This window comes from Spinacia oleracea, chromosome 1, assembly GCF_020520425.1.
Source record: "Spinacia oleracea cultivar Varoflay chromosome 1, BTI_SOV_V1, whole genome shotgun sequence".
Lineage (NCBI taxonomy): Eukaryota > Viridiplantae > Streptophyta > Magnoliopsida > Caryophyllales > Amaranthaceae > Spinacia > Spinacia oleracea.
Window position 1 is genome coordinate 116,992,779 of NC_079487.1, and position 16,334 is coordinate 117,009,112.

Here is a 16,334-nt window from a genome sequence, read left to right on the forward strand (position 1 = left end):
TGGAAGTATAATGATTGTTTTGCTTTAGAATCAGGATAACTAGGAGTTTTCAACCATGCAGAAATAAGTAGAATAGTACAAAAGAACTGACAGCCAACTCACGACCTCTTGCATTGAACTTGGTACTACATATTAACAAAAACATCAGAACAGATTTGTTGAAGATGGAAGGAGGCTGTAAGATTGACAACTATGAATTCCTCACCTCCCAAAATTTTCCCAGATTATTTTTTTGTCATCTTCCATCAAATACAACAAATGCAAACCCTGCAATATTACAAGCAATCTAAGGTGTGACCTAAATTAAATCTTTTTTGGGTAGAACAAAGGAGATGAATTCAACAATACAAAAACCTAATGTACAACTTGGTGGCAAACAAAGATGATTTGCCACCCCTGGGCCCTTCCTATTAAAGACCACTGACCTTTCCTACTACCTCCCTACATCTCCTCCTCCTCCTTGACTCCTCCAAGGTTCTTCCCTAACAATCCCATTTACTGCATGACCATTACCATTACCATTTTTACCATTACCATATTGTTGAGTCGCATAATGCAATTTCAGTGCCGCCACAGGATCTGAAATCCCACTGCATGAACCTCCAATAATATTATCTCCTCCCTGTACAACATTCAATTTTACTATACCATTCCCCTGTTGCTGTAAAGCTTCAAAACCATTCCTCTGCACCTCCGGAAACACAACAACATCCTTACTTCTTTGCTTCATTTCTAGTCTGAATGGATGCTGCAACCCTTCTTGCTTCCTTGAACCATTATTATAATCTATCACACTACCACCATTGCTACTGCTGAACTCCCTTGGAGAGAAAACACAAGCGCCATTCATATTGCATTCATTACCACTACTCACTGCTACTGCTGCCACGGTCTGTTTCTCTGGCTTTGGCGAGGATATTGTGTAGTTGGAAAATGCACTTGGATACTTGGCCAGCAGCAAAGCTGAATCAGGCAATGTTGGAAACCCAGTCTGTATTTTAGTTCCATCCCAGAAACCATAACTCCTAATTGGAACATTCTCTAAACCCATAAAACTATTATGGTCTTCAGCAAAACATGTAGAATTCCCTTTTAAATCTTGATTCACAGCCAACTTCACATCAAACTTGCCACCGGAAGAGGAATGGTGCTTGGCCTTCTCATCGTTCAGCACAGTATTACATGTTGGTTTATCAAGTGAAGATGATTTGCTGAGAATTTTTCCAAATAATTTCACATTACCATTTCTGCATGGCTTGTCTGCTTTTGAAGAACAGCTGGACCCAAATTCATCTTTACTCTGTTCAAGGAGAGGAAGCTCAGCAACTGAATTGTGAGATATAGAACGACTACACTTTCTGAGAAAAGAATCTTGAAATGAATGTTCAATACTCTCAGCACCCACAGTGTGAGTGATAACATCATGCAAATCTGCCTTGATTGACAAATCTAATGGGAATCCTTCTAAATCACGACAGAGTTCACCTCCTCGATTCATTACAGAACTACCAGACTGAAGATGATGAACATTATCCCCAGCCGTTGATGGTTTTAACAACCCATCTCCAGGACTTGCAAACTCGGCTGGAGCAGAAGATATTCCAGAAGATTCCACATCCTTAGCAGCGCCTGAATCATGAGGCGCAACCTCAGCACCACTTCTATAAATTGCTGGATTCACCTCAACTTTGTCATCCTGGATCATCAACTGAACATCAGATCTTTGGGTATTAACAACTGTAGCCGAGTCCTTAACCAAGACGTCGACAACCCTACCACGAGCAATTGGATCTATAACACCTGCCAGTTCCAAACCAGCATCTTTATGATCTAACTGTCCTGGACCACAACTCTCTTCCAAGATGTTTGACTCAGCGACCGTAACTTCAGGCTTTGAAACATCTTGATTAACATGCAGCAGGTCTTCATCTATTCTAGAACCTGATTTGTCACTACATACAATAGAACCTGTCTCCACAATGCCAGCATCTTCAGTGTCACTTCCTCCCTCATTTGTATCATTGCTTGCATGAGTCCCTCTACTACCAGATCCAGTGGGTAAAGTGTCCAGACCAAGACACTTTCGAGCCTTGCTGAAGAAAACTTTGCACTGATCCCTTGACTTTGTCCTTACGCATCGAGAAATCATCAAAAAATCTTTTCCGTGAGATGAAAATGCCTGTACAAACAAAGACTTCTCATCATCTGTCCAGTCAGTAGGGTCCATCTCTCCACAGCTTTCATCTGAACATGTACCATCATCAACACTCTGCGTAACCTCCGGTGTCAAAGGCCGTCTAATAGAAGATCCAACCTTTTGGTGCTTCCAGTCCTGATTGCCCTCTCCAGGATCAACGGAACTAGTTATACAGGAACTCATTGCCTCTGATGATAACGAACCGCAGATGCCAGCCAATACATCAGCTGCTGCAGTCTCTCTTTCATCTTCAGCACCATAGAAACTATTAGATGCTTCAATTATTACAGCTGGCCCTCTAGACTTCGTTTTGCTTGATTTTCCTGAAAGCAACTTTGAAGTTTCCAAGGCCTGATCAGCTTCAGCAGCAATAACTGAAGCTGCACCTAAAATATCAAGGGAAGCAGCATTCATCTCCCTACTCCATTTCTTCCCAGATGTCACCAGATATGTGTCAGCAGATAAAGGCTTCCCTATCTTTTTCACCTCTAGCTTCTTGATTTTCTCAAAACTTTCTGATTTATGATTCTTGTAGTAGAACTCAACACAGTCAGCAGTGGTCTTATGATCAAGAAATGAAGCAATCTTTCGAAAGTCTTTCCCGTGAGTAGCTAGCTTATCCATGAAAATTTCCTTCTCTTCAAAAGTCCAGGGATTAATCATAGTTCTTTCCTCCTCAACTGCACAGGGATCTTCAATTAATCCATTGCTCGACACAAACTTCGACATCTTCTCCTTTTCATCCAAGATCATGGCTGGCATCTTCAAACCACTCCTGTAAACCTTGGCATTGGAATCTGAAAGCAGCTTGCTTGTAAAATTAATGATCTCCGTTGTCGGAACCAAGCTTAAACTTCCAGCTGCAAAAGAAATCCAAAACTCAAAATTAGGTCAACATACCACGGGGGAAAAAATTAAAGAATTGTACCCAAAAAGCAATAAAGCACCTCCTCGAGATATCATGTAATGACGTAAACAAGTGGTCCAGAAAGATAAAACATGAAACTGGTGAAAAGCACTTGTATGCTTGATTTACAACTGATCCATCCATCACTCATTCAACCAATAAAAAAGCAGCACATCATCCTCACGATATACTTCCTTTGTGTCTATATACTTGCAACACAAACCTTTTCACACACTTTAAGAAAACGGAATCAAACTGAATTATATTAGGGCATAAATGGAAAGTTCCATTTTTTTTTGATACGTGAGAAGTTAAGACTAAAGTGAGGATATGTCATTGAATATTAAAAAATATCCCATTTAAACTGTGTTGCAAGTATTATGATATTTCTATTTTAGGAAAGTGTTGCAAGTGAAAAGAACGGTGGAAGTATTATCACATGCAGCTATGAATCAGATCACCAAAAAGAAAATTTATCTGGCTACATATATCTTGTAATGCACCAACCTTAAAAGTATGAAAGATCCTTTAATCTAACTACACAGTGCATGCAAGTACGCAACTGCTTTTTTCTAATCCAAGATACCAGGCCATTCAATTTCCCTGAGCAAGCATCTTCTCCATCAGAAGCTAAAATTTTCTACCACAAGTAGCCAGAGATGCTGCAAACTAATGGATCAAGGATATGCAAATAGTAATTACTAAAGACATGTAAGTATATAACTACTAATTACTGAATCCCAAGAAGACATTATCCCATAAAACCATGTATTTAAGGCTATTTTCTGATGTAACAGTGACATACTGACCCCTTCCAGAGGTAAAACCCCAAGTGGGAAAACCTCGTTAAATTTGAGTATTGAGTTTGAAATTTTCTGATTAAACAATTTATAGAGGAAAAAGGTTCAAAAACCCTCCCTTTGTCTCTTCAAGGCTCAACACCCCCCCCCCCCCCCCAAACTGCTGCTCACACCAGCTACCTTCTTTTTCCAGTGAAACTATACCAATCTCCACTTCTTCTGCCTCGATTACCCTTATTCTTCTCCTCTTTACGCAGAACTCGATGACTCAGGTAACTGGTTAAGTGTGTAGCAAATCTCCCACTTCCTTGTGAATTGGGGAACAAAAATGAGAAGAGAGACATATATGATCTGGTTTTTCTAAAAAACAAGACAAAGAAGATTAACCCATGAAAAACCCGCAAACTTCCCTTGAGATGCTTTAGCTCTTTCACCCTCCAAGGTGCTGGCCTGTTGCAGCTGTCGAGAAAGAGGGCGACATAGGATTTGGTCCTGGTGAATCGGTGATTGTGGTGGTAGCGGCGAGTTTTTATATGAAATTGGGTATTAGTGGTGGTTATGATTGTGCTGTCATCAGTTGAGAATTTAGAGTGTTAGTGAAACACCAAGGAGCAATGGGGATGAATTTTTGAAGATGGGGAGTAAGATTTTCACGAAAAACATGTGGCCAAAAAGGGAGGGGGGGTTCATTGGTTTAATTTTTTTCATTGTTGTTTTTCAATAAATATCCTAATTACTTAACATAATAGGTTTTCTCATTAACTTTAATACTCCCTCTGTTCTAAAATAGTTGTTCCAGTTGGGTTTGATGGTCAAAACTTAAGAACTTTAAAACTTTAACCGTATTCTTTAAAGGTATATTTAAAAAATAGTCATATGGGATATTGTTTGATCTTTCTTAATGTGTACTTTGAATTTATCAACTGTCTAAAGGTTTTGAAATATGTAACTAATGATATAATTGGCAAAAGTGAATACTGTGGACCGGGAAAAAGCAACGGGAACAACTACTTGAGAACGTAGAGGGTCCTTTTTTCCCATTTGGCAGTTAGCCAGTTACCTTCGGACAGGATCCATTTGTTGGAAATATCAGAAAACAGACAAGAGTATGGGGTTAAATGAAGTAAATTCCCAATCAAGACAACCACACTCCACTGGTGAAAATGACAACCAATTATAGATTCGAGGTCCATTGTCTAGCGCTAAGGACATTCTCACTATACTTACACTTCCTTCTTCTTCCAACAGAAGGTGGGGAGAAAGAATAATACAAACTAGAAAATAAGTAATGCCTACAGCACCTATTCCTGGAAGTGGCTACTTATAGTACTTTTCATCTTTTTTATGTACATATTCCAGTAAATTTCCAGAAAATCGATATTTCGTTCAGTCTTTCCTTAAACTAACCACAAAATAATCCACAACACAACCAACTGCAGATCGCATGTTTGTTTCTTACGATTTGCCAAGATCAAAACATAAGCGCAGTAAGTTTCTTCCCTATTTGGTAACCCTTTTGTTCTTAAAAAGAGACAACAGTAGCCAATCAACAGGGTATTAAAATGCATAAATCACAATAGTAACAGAAACTAATCCTACTTAAAGATAAAACTTGCAGTTTGACCAAAGATAACATAAAGCACTAGTTCCACTGTCAGCCCTTCAAATTATTTCACAATTCAATTCCTCCAATTAACCATATAATCTACACAATTCCCACTAAAAGAACAGTATTTCCAACACTGTTGTTTAAATTGTTCCTTTGACTTATAAGTTATAAGTCTAACCGCAGGTGTTCCGTTTATGCCAAATGCCAAGTGGTTGCATTAAAAATAAAAATAAAAGAAAAGATAAATTAACAGCCACATTAGAAACAGTGTTTTCTTGTAAGTTTCTCTTTACCTGGTGAAGTAAAACGTGCACGTATGGAGGACCGGTGTTTCTGACTCCCAATTTGCAATGTACGTGAACTCAGATCTGGCTTCTTCAGGGGTTTAGTACGATGACTTCTCAAAGAAAGTAAGCGCAAGTCTTCCTTCCAAAGATGATGAAAAGCCCTGTATTTCAGTGATATTACTCTTTCTTTAAATCTGAGAGCCCGTTTCCTTCTCAAAAACTTCTCTTTAATGGTGGAATCAGCAGACATGCAAGATACTCTATTAGCTTCTATCGAATAATCACAATTAGGCAATAACTTAAGAATCCCTTCGGCAGCTCTATTAGCAAATTCCTTATTAGAAGCTAGTATCGTATCACATATATTTCCCTCTTTATAATCACACACACCAGGGTGTTCAATCCCAATTGCAGTACTATTATTCAGTTGGACCAGGCTTCTATCATGGCCTTGACAAGATGTCCCAACATCCGCTGTGCTTTGGGTAGATTCGACAAACCCTGTCTCCCCATAAGAAGGATTTTTGCACACATCACATGAGACGGGCTTTTGAATAGGAGGTTCCACAAACTTGGACGTGGCAGTGCCAGGACTGTCAATATCCTCATCCTTGCTTTCAGCTTGAACACCGCCAGCGTTATCACAGGGAAGTCCGTCTTCCAAAATAACATCTCCATTTGAAACCACTTCCAAAGGATGTGGTCTGGGGAAGACAGTTTGGCCATCAATTGGTCCATCTCTATAATCTGCAGGTCCTGAATTTGAAGATGCAGGACAGTGAAAGCTCCGAGCATTTCCAGACTTCAATGTTGTCAATTCATTTTCAAGTGAATCAATCTCCGTTTCGGTCAACTCCAATGTCTTTGAGATTTCGCCTTTCCACAGCAGCAGTTTATTGAAAGCTGAGGATCTCATAAAACCAGAATCCATAGAACATTGATCATCTGCCTGTAGCAATTCAGTGAGCAAGGAGCCTAAATTGGAGATTGACTTCAGTTCCAATTTTTCCAACCTAAAATGTGACTCTTCAAGATGACTCTCCGGAATAGGCATTGATGTGACACTGAAGTTGCTAGTGTCACCACCAGCATTTACTGTTTTCGCATACGTCCTGTCTTCCAGCCCTGTCACAATTCAATATGACAAAAACGTAAACATAAAAATCTAGATTCATTGATAGGAGGCCAAAAGGACAACGTAAAATGACATCAGTAAGAACACGGCGGAAGGGGCGGGGGGGACTCCCACTACCTCCATAGATTCGGATTTCAATTTGACTAGTTAATCAAAGTCGCAAACAGAAACACAATAACATGATACGGACTGCATACTCGTGTTGACACAAAGAAAAATTGCAGTTGTACACATCAAGAAGAATAACTAAATATCAGTAGCAATCGTGATTTCAGTGATGGTAAGAGAGTCGAGGAGTGAAATTTCGCTCAATGAAGAACGACTATAGCACCAGCAACAGCGTGAATTGAAAACTTGAAAGAATTAACCTCGTTGCTCAAACAATCATAAATGAAAATGATTCTCGTATTGTACTTTAAAAATCCAACACCTAATCAGCTATATTAAGAAAAGACAAAAGATTTATAATAAACATATGGACTTCTCAAAACAATTTCAGGGACACAAGGTCCGTTACTCTATGCAATGATTATGTGTCCAGCAGATTAATTCAATTTCAAGAATCTGAAAGGGATGTAAGGATGTCATAGAAGCAACACAAGAAACAAGTGCAAATTTGATTTCAAATTGAAGATTGAGAAATAAGTACCTAATCAAACTTCAACAAAGGAAATGAACAAGTTAAATACCTGGTGAAGAGCTGCAAGCAAAAGATGATGGCGTAGCAGGTGATGAACAATCAGAAAAACCTGTTATCTTTGGACTCTTGACAATCAAATTTGAGGGGTTTGAATGTGATGGTTCCGCATTATCATCATTGTTAACATTGTCTTCCGGGCCATCAACTTTCTTTTTCTCATACTTAGCCAGCCCCTCCCCCCATCCAAGCCGTGGTTTCTTCCGAGAAGATGTTTCTTCAGGAGTAACAGAGGGCCCACAAGCAACAGCATCCCCGGAAGGAGATTGAACAGGGGAAACATTTTTTGGGGGCAAATCACCCTTCACATCACTAGACTCTCCTCCGATACTCTTAGAGCTACTCGAATGGCTAAAACCAGAACCCCTTGATGTCAAGCTTCCAGAACGGGACCACTTCAAAGGCTTCCAATCAAGAGATCCCACCAAACTATCCCTATCAACTCTCTGGCCCATGCCAGACCCATTGGCATCACTCATTTTATCAATCTGATCCTTTGTGTGAAACTGATCACGAGGATCTGAATGTGGATGAGATGCACGCACAGGTGAATCACCAACTGACCTTTGATCATTAACACTATGAGGCCTGCCTACTCCATTTGCTGGACCACTGTGATGGTGGTTGGCTTCCCAAGAATGTCCTCTCCAATCTCTCTGGCCAAAGGGACGACCTTCCCTGTAAAATCTACCATATCTTCCGTCTCCACGCATCCCCGACTGTCTAAACATATTACTATCATCCATAAAGCGATCACCTGAACGAGGTGTTGAATACCCGTGATCTTCAGGGTATATGTGCCATCCACCCTGCTTACCATGACCTTCAGGATATAAATTTAAGAAGAAAAAAACTAGGTATCAACACAAGAAAGCAATCAACCTACTTAAACACATGTCAAGTAAAATTGCACTAGCTGGGCTAAGTAATCCTAAACAACCAACCAGCAAATCGATACATACCCCACCTAGCTACCGCAAAATCACAGATTAACCATAGAATCCAGCTTATACAACCCCAATATGAGCTGAATTGAAACAACCCCAACAGACATACTGCCGCCTTGAAGAATAACCGGTAACTGGTCATTCTAAATGAACACTAGCATATTCTACAAAACAAACGGTCTCAAAATATCTTCACTGACCTACAACTGTCTGGCAAACAAAACTTTATCATAATCAACCCTAGAGAAAGATAAATCCTCTCAAACCCAAAACATCCCCGGAAGAAAAAAACCAAATCACCTACAACTAAGGGGGAATTATGACCAGAAAATTTAAAAAACCGCCTGAAAACCAAACTAAACCCCAGATATAAACCTGGGGCAAGTTGACCTAGGGCTGCCGACACTATCCTATACAACCTTTTACAACCCTAAAAAGAAAACCCTAGATTCAAATTTCTCAATTAATCTACAGCAAAACAAAAAAAACGGGGAAAATAAGAGGATAGAGAAGAGACTAACCAGGAGGGCGGCGAAACTCGGAGGAAGGAAACCCCCAACGAGGGGAGAAATCGTTGTTGTTGTGGTGATGGTGGTTGTTATTGTTGTTCCGGGATCCGCCATAAGAGGAGGAAGAAGAAGTGTCCCTCCATCGCGAAGGTGGCGGCCCACCACCAAATTCGTGGCTGTGCTTCCTATCCCTAAACAACTCCTTCCGATCCCACGGCAATGGCTCCGGCGGCATCAATTTTCTCTCACCTCTTCCAATCGCATCGGCCAAAAATCAGAAAAAATTCACAAAAACAAACTATACCCTTAAAAATTCGAAAGAAACCCAGAAAAACCCAACTCAAATCCTTTTGTAACAGCAACAAAAGAGGTGGATCTTGTGTAGAAATTAAGGTGGGCTGCAATGGCAGAATTTTCTCTCTCTTAAATTAGTGCTGCTGCTGGGGTTGTGTGGGAAAGGAAGGTGGAAAAGATTGGGTTTTTGTGGGAAAATCTTGTGTAGGTGATTACTGAGTAAAGGTGGGTTGGGTTGGGTTTGCTGAGGGAAGAGAGAGAAAGTGGGAGACGATAAGAGGGGAGAGAAGACGAAGATTACTTGTTTTTGAGGAGAGAGAAAGTGCAGCGTATCTCAAAGCTTTGTGTTTGTGGGTTTAACTCCTTTTAATTCTTTTCTTTCACGTCCGCCTTCTTCTTCTTCTTCTTCTATGGTTTTGTTAGTGTGCCCTACTCTCTCCTCTCTTTTTTTCCCTCTAGTATAGATCAATGTTTCGAATGGATTGTAATGTTACAATTGTTATTGTTTCGAATGGATTGTAATGTTACAATTGTTATTGTTTCGAATGGATGTATTTCTTTTGAAGTTTTGATGATAAGAGTGAACGACTCGAAATAATTCTATTCAAATAAAGAAGTAAACATTAATCGAATATTTACAAATAAAAAAGTAAACATTAATCGGATGTTTAATTAGATCAATTGGATTCATAATAGAATAAAACATAGAAAAATTCGTAGATGTTATGAATAAACAGGAGAGATAATAGAGAGAATAGGGTTGTATCTATTATTCCATATAATACTGGAGGAAGTCTTGCTCCATAATGGCTTGTGTCCAATCTGGACACAAGTGGGGGCATTATGGTATTTTCACCGTAAAAAGAGAGAGGCCCACTTGGAAATAACGGACTCCGTTATTCATTGCTGGCAAAAATTTCAGATTTCAAAATTTTTGAATTTGAGGTATTTAATACTCACATTGTCTCTCTCCTCCTTGTTATTCTCTCTCCTCCTTCAAAGCAGTCCTTCTTCCTCGTGCTCCTCCTGCAGTGAAGACGAGCAAGAAATTCAGATTTCGGGAATTTTGGGCAAAAAATTCACACCTCCATTTTCAAGACGAGCTAAAAAATTCACACCTCCATTTTCAAGACGAGCTAGGATTGTTCGTTAATTTGGTGAATTCGTGAAAAGCAATTGCGCTGGAGGAAGAATTATTTGTCATCAAGAGGTAAAACCCTAAAACCCAAATCGAAAATTTAAAAAGTTATTGTATTTAGGCTTATTGGAGGGTTTAGGGTTGTAATCCTAATTGTTAAAGTCGTCTAATTTTAAGAATTTCTGGGTTTCAGTTAGTTAGGGTTTCTGGTTTAATTGCTGCATGTTTTAGTTCGTTTATTAATAATCGTTTTTTAATATTTGTTTAGGGTTTTGTAGGCTGTTGGTGGAATTAGGAGTAGGGATGGCAATGGGTTCAAGACCCGACCCAGATCCGGTTGGACCCGGTCCATTTTTAAGGGTCTGGATCCAAAAAAATTAGACCCTGTGGATCTGGGGCGGATCTGGGTCTTTATTCAATGGGGCGGGTCTGGGTCCGGGTCCAAGAATTAAAGATCCAGATCCGGTCCAGATCCGACACACAAACCCGTATATATAATTTTTTAAAAAATTATTAAATATAATTCAATCTTTACGTGCTAAACTTTATTCAGTTCTTATGATACTAAACTATTTAAAAATTATTTGATGTGACATAAATAATAATATTAGAAACTTTAAATACTTATTGTATCACAAGGCTAATATGATTTTTTTCCTAAACAAAATTAACGAATATTTCATATTTAGTGGTTTTATTAAAGCAAAGCTACGTTTACATACAAAAAATGGGCGGAAATATTACGTAGTATAAGAAAAATGAGAGACAATTTTTTTTAGAAAACAAATACGCTTAGACCCATTTAGGACCCAGATCCGACCCTAGACCCATTAGACCCAGTGGATCTGGGTCTGGATCTGATTTTTTTGGACCCAACGGATCTGGGTCGGATCTGGATCCACCTCTTAAAAAGCGGGTCTGGGTCTGGATCCTATCGGACCCGATCCAGATCCGACCCATTGCCATCCCTAATTAGGAGTATGAATAATGGTTGTTTTGTAACTGGGTTTTGATATTTGAACAAATTTGGTATATTTGATGTCGCCTAAATTTTGGAAATTTGTTAAAAATAGTGTTGATAATATGGAGAATAGTACTTAAAATATAGAATTATTTTTAAAAAGGATCATAATTTTATATTGATCCTAAAATGGTACTGAAAGTGTTTGACAGTTTGGTATCGCAAATGAGATTTGGATTGGTAGATTTGTACCAAACTAGGTCTAATTACTGGTCTAATTATGTGTGGATGTTTATATGTGTGCATTTTAAAAGTAATTGCAGTGTGAAGTTTTGGAATGTTGTGAATTTCTTGTGTTTAGTTTACGTTGTTATTGTAGTCATTAAGTTTTATAATTTTTTAGGAAAATGGGTAAACGTAATGCTCCACTTCCAAAGGAGAAAAAAACAGAGGAAGACGTTGTTAAGAGAAAGGGCGTGTCTACAAGGGCAGGAGCACGAACGGTAATTAAGAATGCTATTGTATTAAATAGAAGAATCCAATTCTAATCCAATTCTATTTTTAATATTCAGACATAAGTAAACTTGTTGTGTTGTGTGTGTAGAGAACAACTGCATGTGGACTAAAGGCAGTGGAAGGTTCTTCCAGTGGAAATAAGAGAAAAGTCTATGATGCGGAGATTAGTGGAGAGGAGGAGCCACGTACAGAGAGCAACGATGACGAGGACGTCGTTAGTATTCATAACTTAACCACTACTATTAGACCGATGGTTTGTTGAATTGTTAACTACCTATTTCATGGATATCTATTTTGTGATTGAAAATTAATCAGAACAAATGTTTATGATCAATTCTTACATGGTTTTGATTTAGTGGGCATTGTTGTATGCATCTTAGTTGAGTGTAGGTGCTCAGGTGAAGAAATCGGAGACTGTTGTGTCCACCAGGCTGAGGAAAGGCATGCATGAGAATGATAGGATTGAGGTGTTTTCAAAGTTGGTGTCACTGTTGGATGACAGTCGAAGGGATTTAGTTAGAAAAATGGGGTTTGGAGCCCTCCTCACCGTGAAACTGCGCAACCTGTCCCCAGAATTTGCCTACTGGTTAGTGACCAGGGTAGATGGTGCTAATGGGGTGTTTTATGGTGGGGGCGATATGGAATTCAGCCTGGATCCCATCCAATTTAACTGTGTTTTGGGGCTGCCTATGGGTACTCAGCCTGTACCATCTCTTAATGGAAACCTAGACACACGCCATAGGAATATAGCAGACCATATTGTTCAGATGTATGGGGATAGTGGTGGGGTTTCTGTTCAGAAAGCTTGGGAATTTGCAGTTGGAATGAGGGATGGACAGGGTAAGGCGGTGGCTACTATTGTCCCAATTGTAACAAGAGAGGAGGAATTTGAATTTAGAATAGCCTTTATGATTGTTATACTGGAGCTGGTGTTGTGCCCAAGCACAGACGGGTTTACCTTGGCGGGAAGGTTGTTACCTGCCGCATCGGTAGCACCGGAGTCAAATTCATATGATTGGTGCACGTTCTGTTTAGAGTGGCTAAAGATATGGTGCAAAATGTTTGCACATCAGTTTGATCAGCATGGAGTTGTTTCTGGATTGGGGGGCTGCAGCCTATTTTTGACGGTTGGTATAACTGAAAATATTTTTATTTATTGTGTATAATTTTGCAAAGCTCTTATTTGATTCTGAAGCAAGTTGGTTAATGTTGTAGGTGTTCTACCTGGACCACCTGAATGTTGTTCCTAGGCAATGGTGTGTTATGCCGAGGGTGGCTGTGTGGTCCCAATCTGATGTGGATGCCCTGATAGAGGCAGACAAGAAAGCTGGAGGTGACTATGGAAGAACTCAGATGAGATGGAATACCAAAAATTTCTGTTGTGTTAGTAGTGATTCAGCAGTATAATGATTCATTCATATATGGACTGATGTTTTATTTTGATGTTCCACAACCAGTCTGTTGATGTTGCTTACGGCGAGAGACACCATCCTCGATTGCCAAGAGATATGCGGGGTTCCTACATTGCAAAAGAGGTTTAATCTATTGTTTCTAATCCAATTTGGTTTAATTAGATTATTAGTTGATTAGTTTATAAGTTTCTGGCTTCTGTCCCGCGCGCGCACTAGATATTCTGATTGTGTGATTGAAATTTGTATATAGGTTCTGAATGTTTTAACAAGCCGATTTGAGAGAATCGAGGAGCAAATGCACAACCAAGGAGAGGTTTTAAGAAGTATGAAACTTGATTTGTCAAGAATAGTAGGGGTGAGGGAACAAGATAGTGGGTTGAAGGACACTCAAAGTGGAGGTACAAGTGGTGGTAGTGTGGGTGGTGTGGCTGTTTGCCCTGCTCTCGGAGGTACGCAGACAATGAGGCCGACCACAATTCCTACGGCCACTGCACAGCAGTTTGGAGTTCCGTCGCCGGTGGGTTTTGCACCGGCCTTTGGTTCAGCTCGGGGTATTGGCACCCGAGGCTTTGGGTTCCCTCCTCCTTCCACTTCAGTCTCTCCAGTTTTGGTGAGTGATCCTATAACCCCTGGTCCTTCTTCTGCGGTTACCTCAGATGTTCTTGGATTTATGGCTCCCTCTTCCTCTGATTGTTCTGTCCCTACGAAATCTATGACCACGCTACAGACTGAAGTACAATCTCCTGCTCAGAAGCCGGTACATTTTCTTACACTACTGTGAATGAACAATCCAAGATATACTTATCTTAGATAATTTTAATGTTGGGTTATATACATATCCAAATTGCACAGGTAATCACCACTGAAATTTTAAAGGGAGTTTCACCTCTTAGGAGCTCCCGGAAGAGTCGTACTGATATGGAGAAGGAATTGGTTGCTTTCATCAAGGAGTGCCAGGGAAATAGCAAGTAAATGTCAAACTTTTTAGTAAATTATGATTATTAATGTATTTGTATTTTGTTAATGTTTACAAGTTTTAACTTGGAATACGACAGTTGATTATCCTTCAATTGATCAATATATGCAGGGATGAAGGACCAGAGTTGATTGAGTTCGATGGTTTATGTCTAAGCAAATATCAGATGTATCGAATGGTAGCAATGGATGAGTATACGGGGATAGAATACGTCAAGGTGGCTAGTAAGATGTATACTAGCAGGTGGAAGGCAGAATTGGGTGCCGGTAGAGGACGAAGTGTAATGCTTGAACCTGGTTTCGGGGTTAGTTTTCAGACGTATTTCTCATCTATGTTATCATGATCTGATAATTTTTTTGTAAACGTATCTTGAGGTAATTAGTACACCTTCTAATTGTGGCAGGTTAAGGTACAAACAAACGAACCCCCTCAGTCTCTTGTAGCCCCATTCGGTGCCCCCTTTGAAAACCTCGTCATTCGGGAAATGTTTGTGGTATGTGAGATAACATCACATTCTAAATTAAATACATTTGTGATAATTATTGGTAAATTTTTAATTTACCATTTAACTTATCGTATCTATTTTGCAATTCATGCCAGGTTGTAGTACCCGTGTTGCACATGTACTTCACACTTCCACCGCACACACATTGGTATTGTGTTGCATTATCCATGAAGGATAAGCGGATTTGGGTCCTTGATCCTACATCAGACGAGCCTTTGTCTGAGCACGGTCGTCTGATTAGCCACATGGTAATGATTGTATCTAAAAACATTTAATAATTATCGCATACATTTCATACATATGATTGACTTGTTATTCTTGTAGTTCAAGTACTTGGACACCCTGTTTTACTCTAAAGACGAGTCATGGGTAAAGGATGGACTGAGTGGATGGGGGGTTGACCTTGTTTCTGTCCCACCAAGCGATGAGTAAGTAACCCAACGCAATCGCTTCGCGTAAATATAAGTTGGTTTGTTTATATAAGGATTATATGGTTTGATCACTGTAATGCAGTGTGTCAAGTTGTGTTGTAATGCTAGCATGGATAAAGGACATAGTCCAACGCAACAAAATTTCTCCCACATTCCAACCGGTACGTTCATTTAGTTCCATGTGTTTAGTTGTGTGTGTTCTTGAAAACAATAGTCCTGTAGTAATGCTATCATATTTATTTGCTATCATCATCAGGGTGCAATAGAGGATGCAAGGGTATCACTTGCTGTTGATGACATCTTGTGCGAGTTGAATGTGAGGAGACCTGAGGTGTACGACCTTATTTCTGGGAGGCAAGTCCGTGTGTAGACCGTGTTTACGTGCTTGAACTTAAGTTTTTGGATGTAATTTGGATGTATTTTGGATGTATTTCGGCAACTCTGTTGCATTTGAATTCTGGTACTTAGTTTGGAAGTTAGTTTGGAAGTTTGTGTGGAAGTTAGTTTATGACCAAACATTTGATGTTGTATGTTTATATTTCTACTGTGAACTAAGGGGTCTTTTGTTTTAAAGGAATCCAGGTAGAAATAAGATATTTATGCGCCAATTAAGATCCCTGATTTGTAGTTATGTATGAAATCAATCAGATAAATGAACACAAGTAGTGAAATGCACACAGGTAGTGAAATGCAGGTCAACTTTGGTATACGACATTTGTCAACTTTGGTATATGTCATTTGTCAACTTTGGTATGAGTATGACATTTGCCAACTTGGCTTTGGTACAGTTCATGTAGTCCTAAATTCAAGTTTGGTACAATACATTTAACCAGAACTTTGACTTTGGTACGTTTTCATGTCGTAACACGATTTGGTACATTAAATGTAGCCAGAACATCGAATTTGGTACATTAGATGTACCAAGAACTTCGACTTCAAGTAAACCCATTATATTTGCTACACTTTTGGTGGTGATAATAAGATTTTAAAGTTGCCAAACTTCGTACACTTCT

At 39.4% G+C, this 16,334-nt stretch overlaps 3 protein-coding genes across 5 annotated transcripts; 2 read left to right on the forward strand and 1 right to left on the reverse strand.

The window, feature by feature from the left end:
- Positions 1–87: 87 nt before the first annotated feature.
- On the reverse strand, positions 88–9,745 carry LOC110803228 (uncharacterized). 2 transcript variants are annotated; one of them, XM_022008723.2, is made up of 4 exons: positions 9,101–9,745; positions 7,625–8,455; positions 5,807–6,925; positions 88–3,057 (listed from the first exon to the last, which is right to left on the reverse strand). In XM_022008723.2, exons 1-4 carry the CDS (start codon positions 9,321–9,323, stop codon positions 434–436), a joined length of 4,797 nt encoding a protein of 1,598 aa, XP_021864415.2. In that variant the 5' UTR covers positions 9,324–9,745; the 3' UTR covers positions 88–433. The 2 variants fall into 2 exon arrangements, with proteins under 2 accessions (XP_021864415.2, XP_021864416.2); XM_022008724.2 differs by having other exon boundaries at positions 7,625–8,441; positions 9,101–9,731.
- A 2,143-nt stretch (positions 9,746–11,888) lies between these two features.
- On the forward strand, positions 11,889–13,404 carry LOC130465634 (uncharacterized). The gene is made up of 4 exons (XM_056834470.1): positions 11,889–11,984; positions 12,086–12,250; positions 12,378–13,124; positions 13,213–13,404. Exons 1-4 carry the CDS (start codon positions 11,889–11,891, stop codon positions 13,402–13,404), a joined length of 1,200 nt encoding a protein of 399 aa, XP_056690448.1.
- Positions 13,397–16,026, forward strand: LOC110797577 (uncharacterized). Of its 2 annotated transcripts, XM_056834860.1 has the most exons (10): positions 13,397–13,532; positions 13,660–14,019; positions 14,137–14,166; positions 14,262–14,377; positions 14,497–14,689; positions 14,789–14,878; positions 14,986–15,138; positions 15,215–15,318; positions 15,404–15,482; positions 15,578–16,026. In XM_056834860.1, the coding sequence occupies exons 1-10, from the start codon at positions 13,440–13,442 to the stop codon at positions 15,689–15,691; spliced, it is 1,332 nt and encodes a 443-aa protein (XP_056690838.1). In that variant the 5' UTR covers positions 13,397–13,439; the 3' UTR covers positions 15,692–16,026. The 2 variants fall into 2 exon arrangements, with proteins under 2 accessions (XP_056690838.1, XP_056690837.1); XM_056834859.1 differs by having other exon boundaries at positions 13,660–14,166.
- Positions 16,027–16,334: the final 308 nt, after the last annotated feature.

Coding starts and splice junctions, on each gene's coding strand:
- LOC110803228 (XM_022008723.2), bottom strand. CDS start 9,323: ATGCCGCCGGAGCCATTGCCGTGGGATCGGAAGGAGTTGTTTAGGGAT. Junction 6,926..7,624: donor TGCTTGCAGCTCTTCACCAG/GTATTTAACTTG, acceptor GAATTGTGACAG/GGCTGGAAGACAGGACGTAT. Junction 3,058..5,806: donor TGCACGTTTTACTTCACCAG/GTAAAGAGAAAC, acceptor TTTCTTTTGCAG/CTGGAAGTTTAAGCTTGGTT.
- LOC130465634 (XM_056834470.1), top strand. CDS start 11,889: ATGGGTAAACGTAATGCTCCACTTCCAAAGGAGAAAAAAACAGAGGAA. Junction 12,251..12,377: donor CCACTACTATTAGACCGATG/GTTTGTTGAATT, acceptor TATGCATCTTAG/TTGAGTGTAGGTGCTCAGGT. Junction 13,125..13,212: donor GCTGCAGCCTATTTTTGACG/GTTGGTATAACT, acceptor TTAATGTTGTAG/GTGTTCTACCTGGACCACCT.
- LOC110797577 (XM_056834859.1), top strand. CDS start 13,440: ATGTTCCACAACCAGTCTGTTGATGTTGCTTACGGCGAGAGACACCAT. Junction 14,167..14,261: donor AATCTCCTGCTCAGAAGCCG/GTACATTTTCTT, acceptor CAAATTGCACAG/GTAATCACCACTGAAATTTT. Junction 15,139..15,214: donor GTCGTCTGATTAGCCACATG/GTAATGATTGTA, acceptor TTATTCTTGTAG/TTCAAGTACTTGGACACCCT.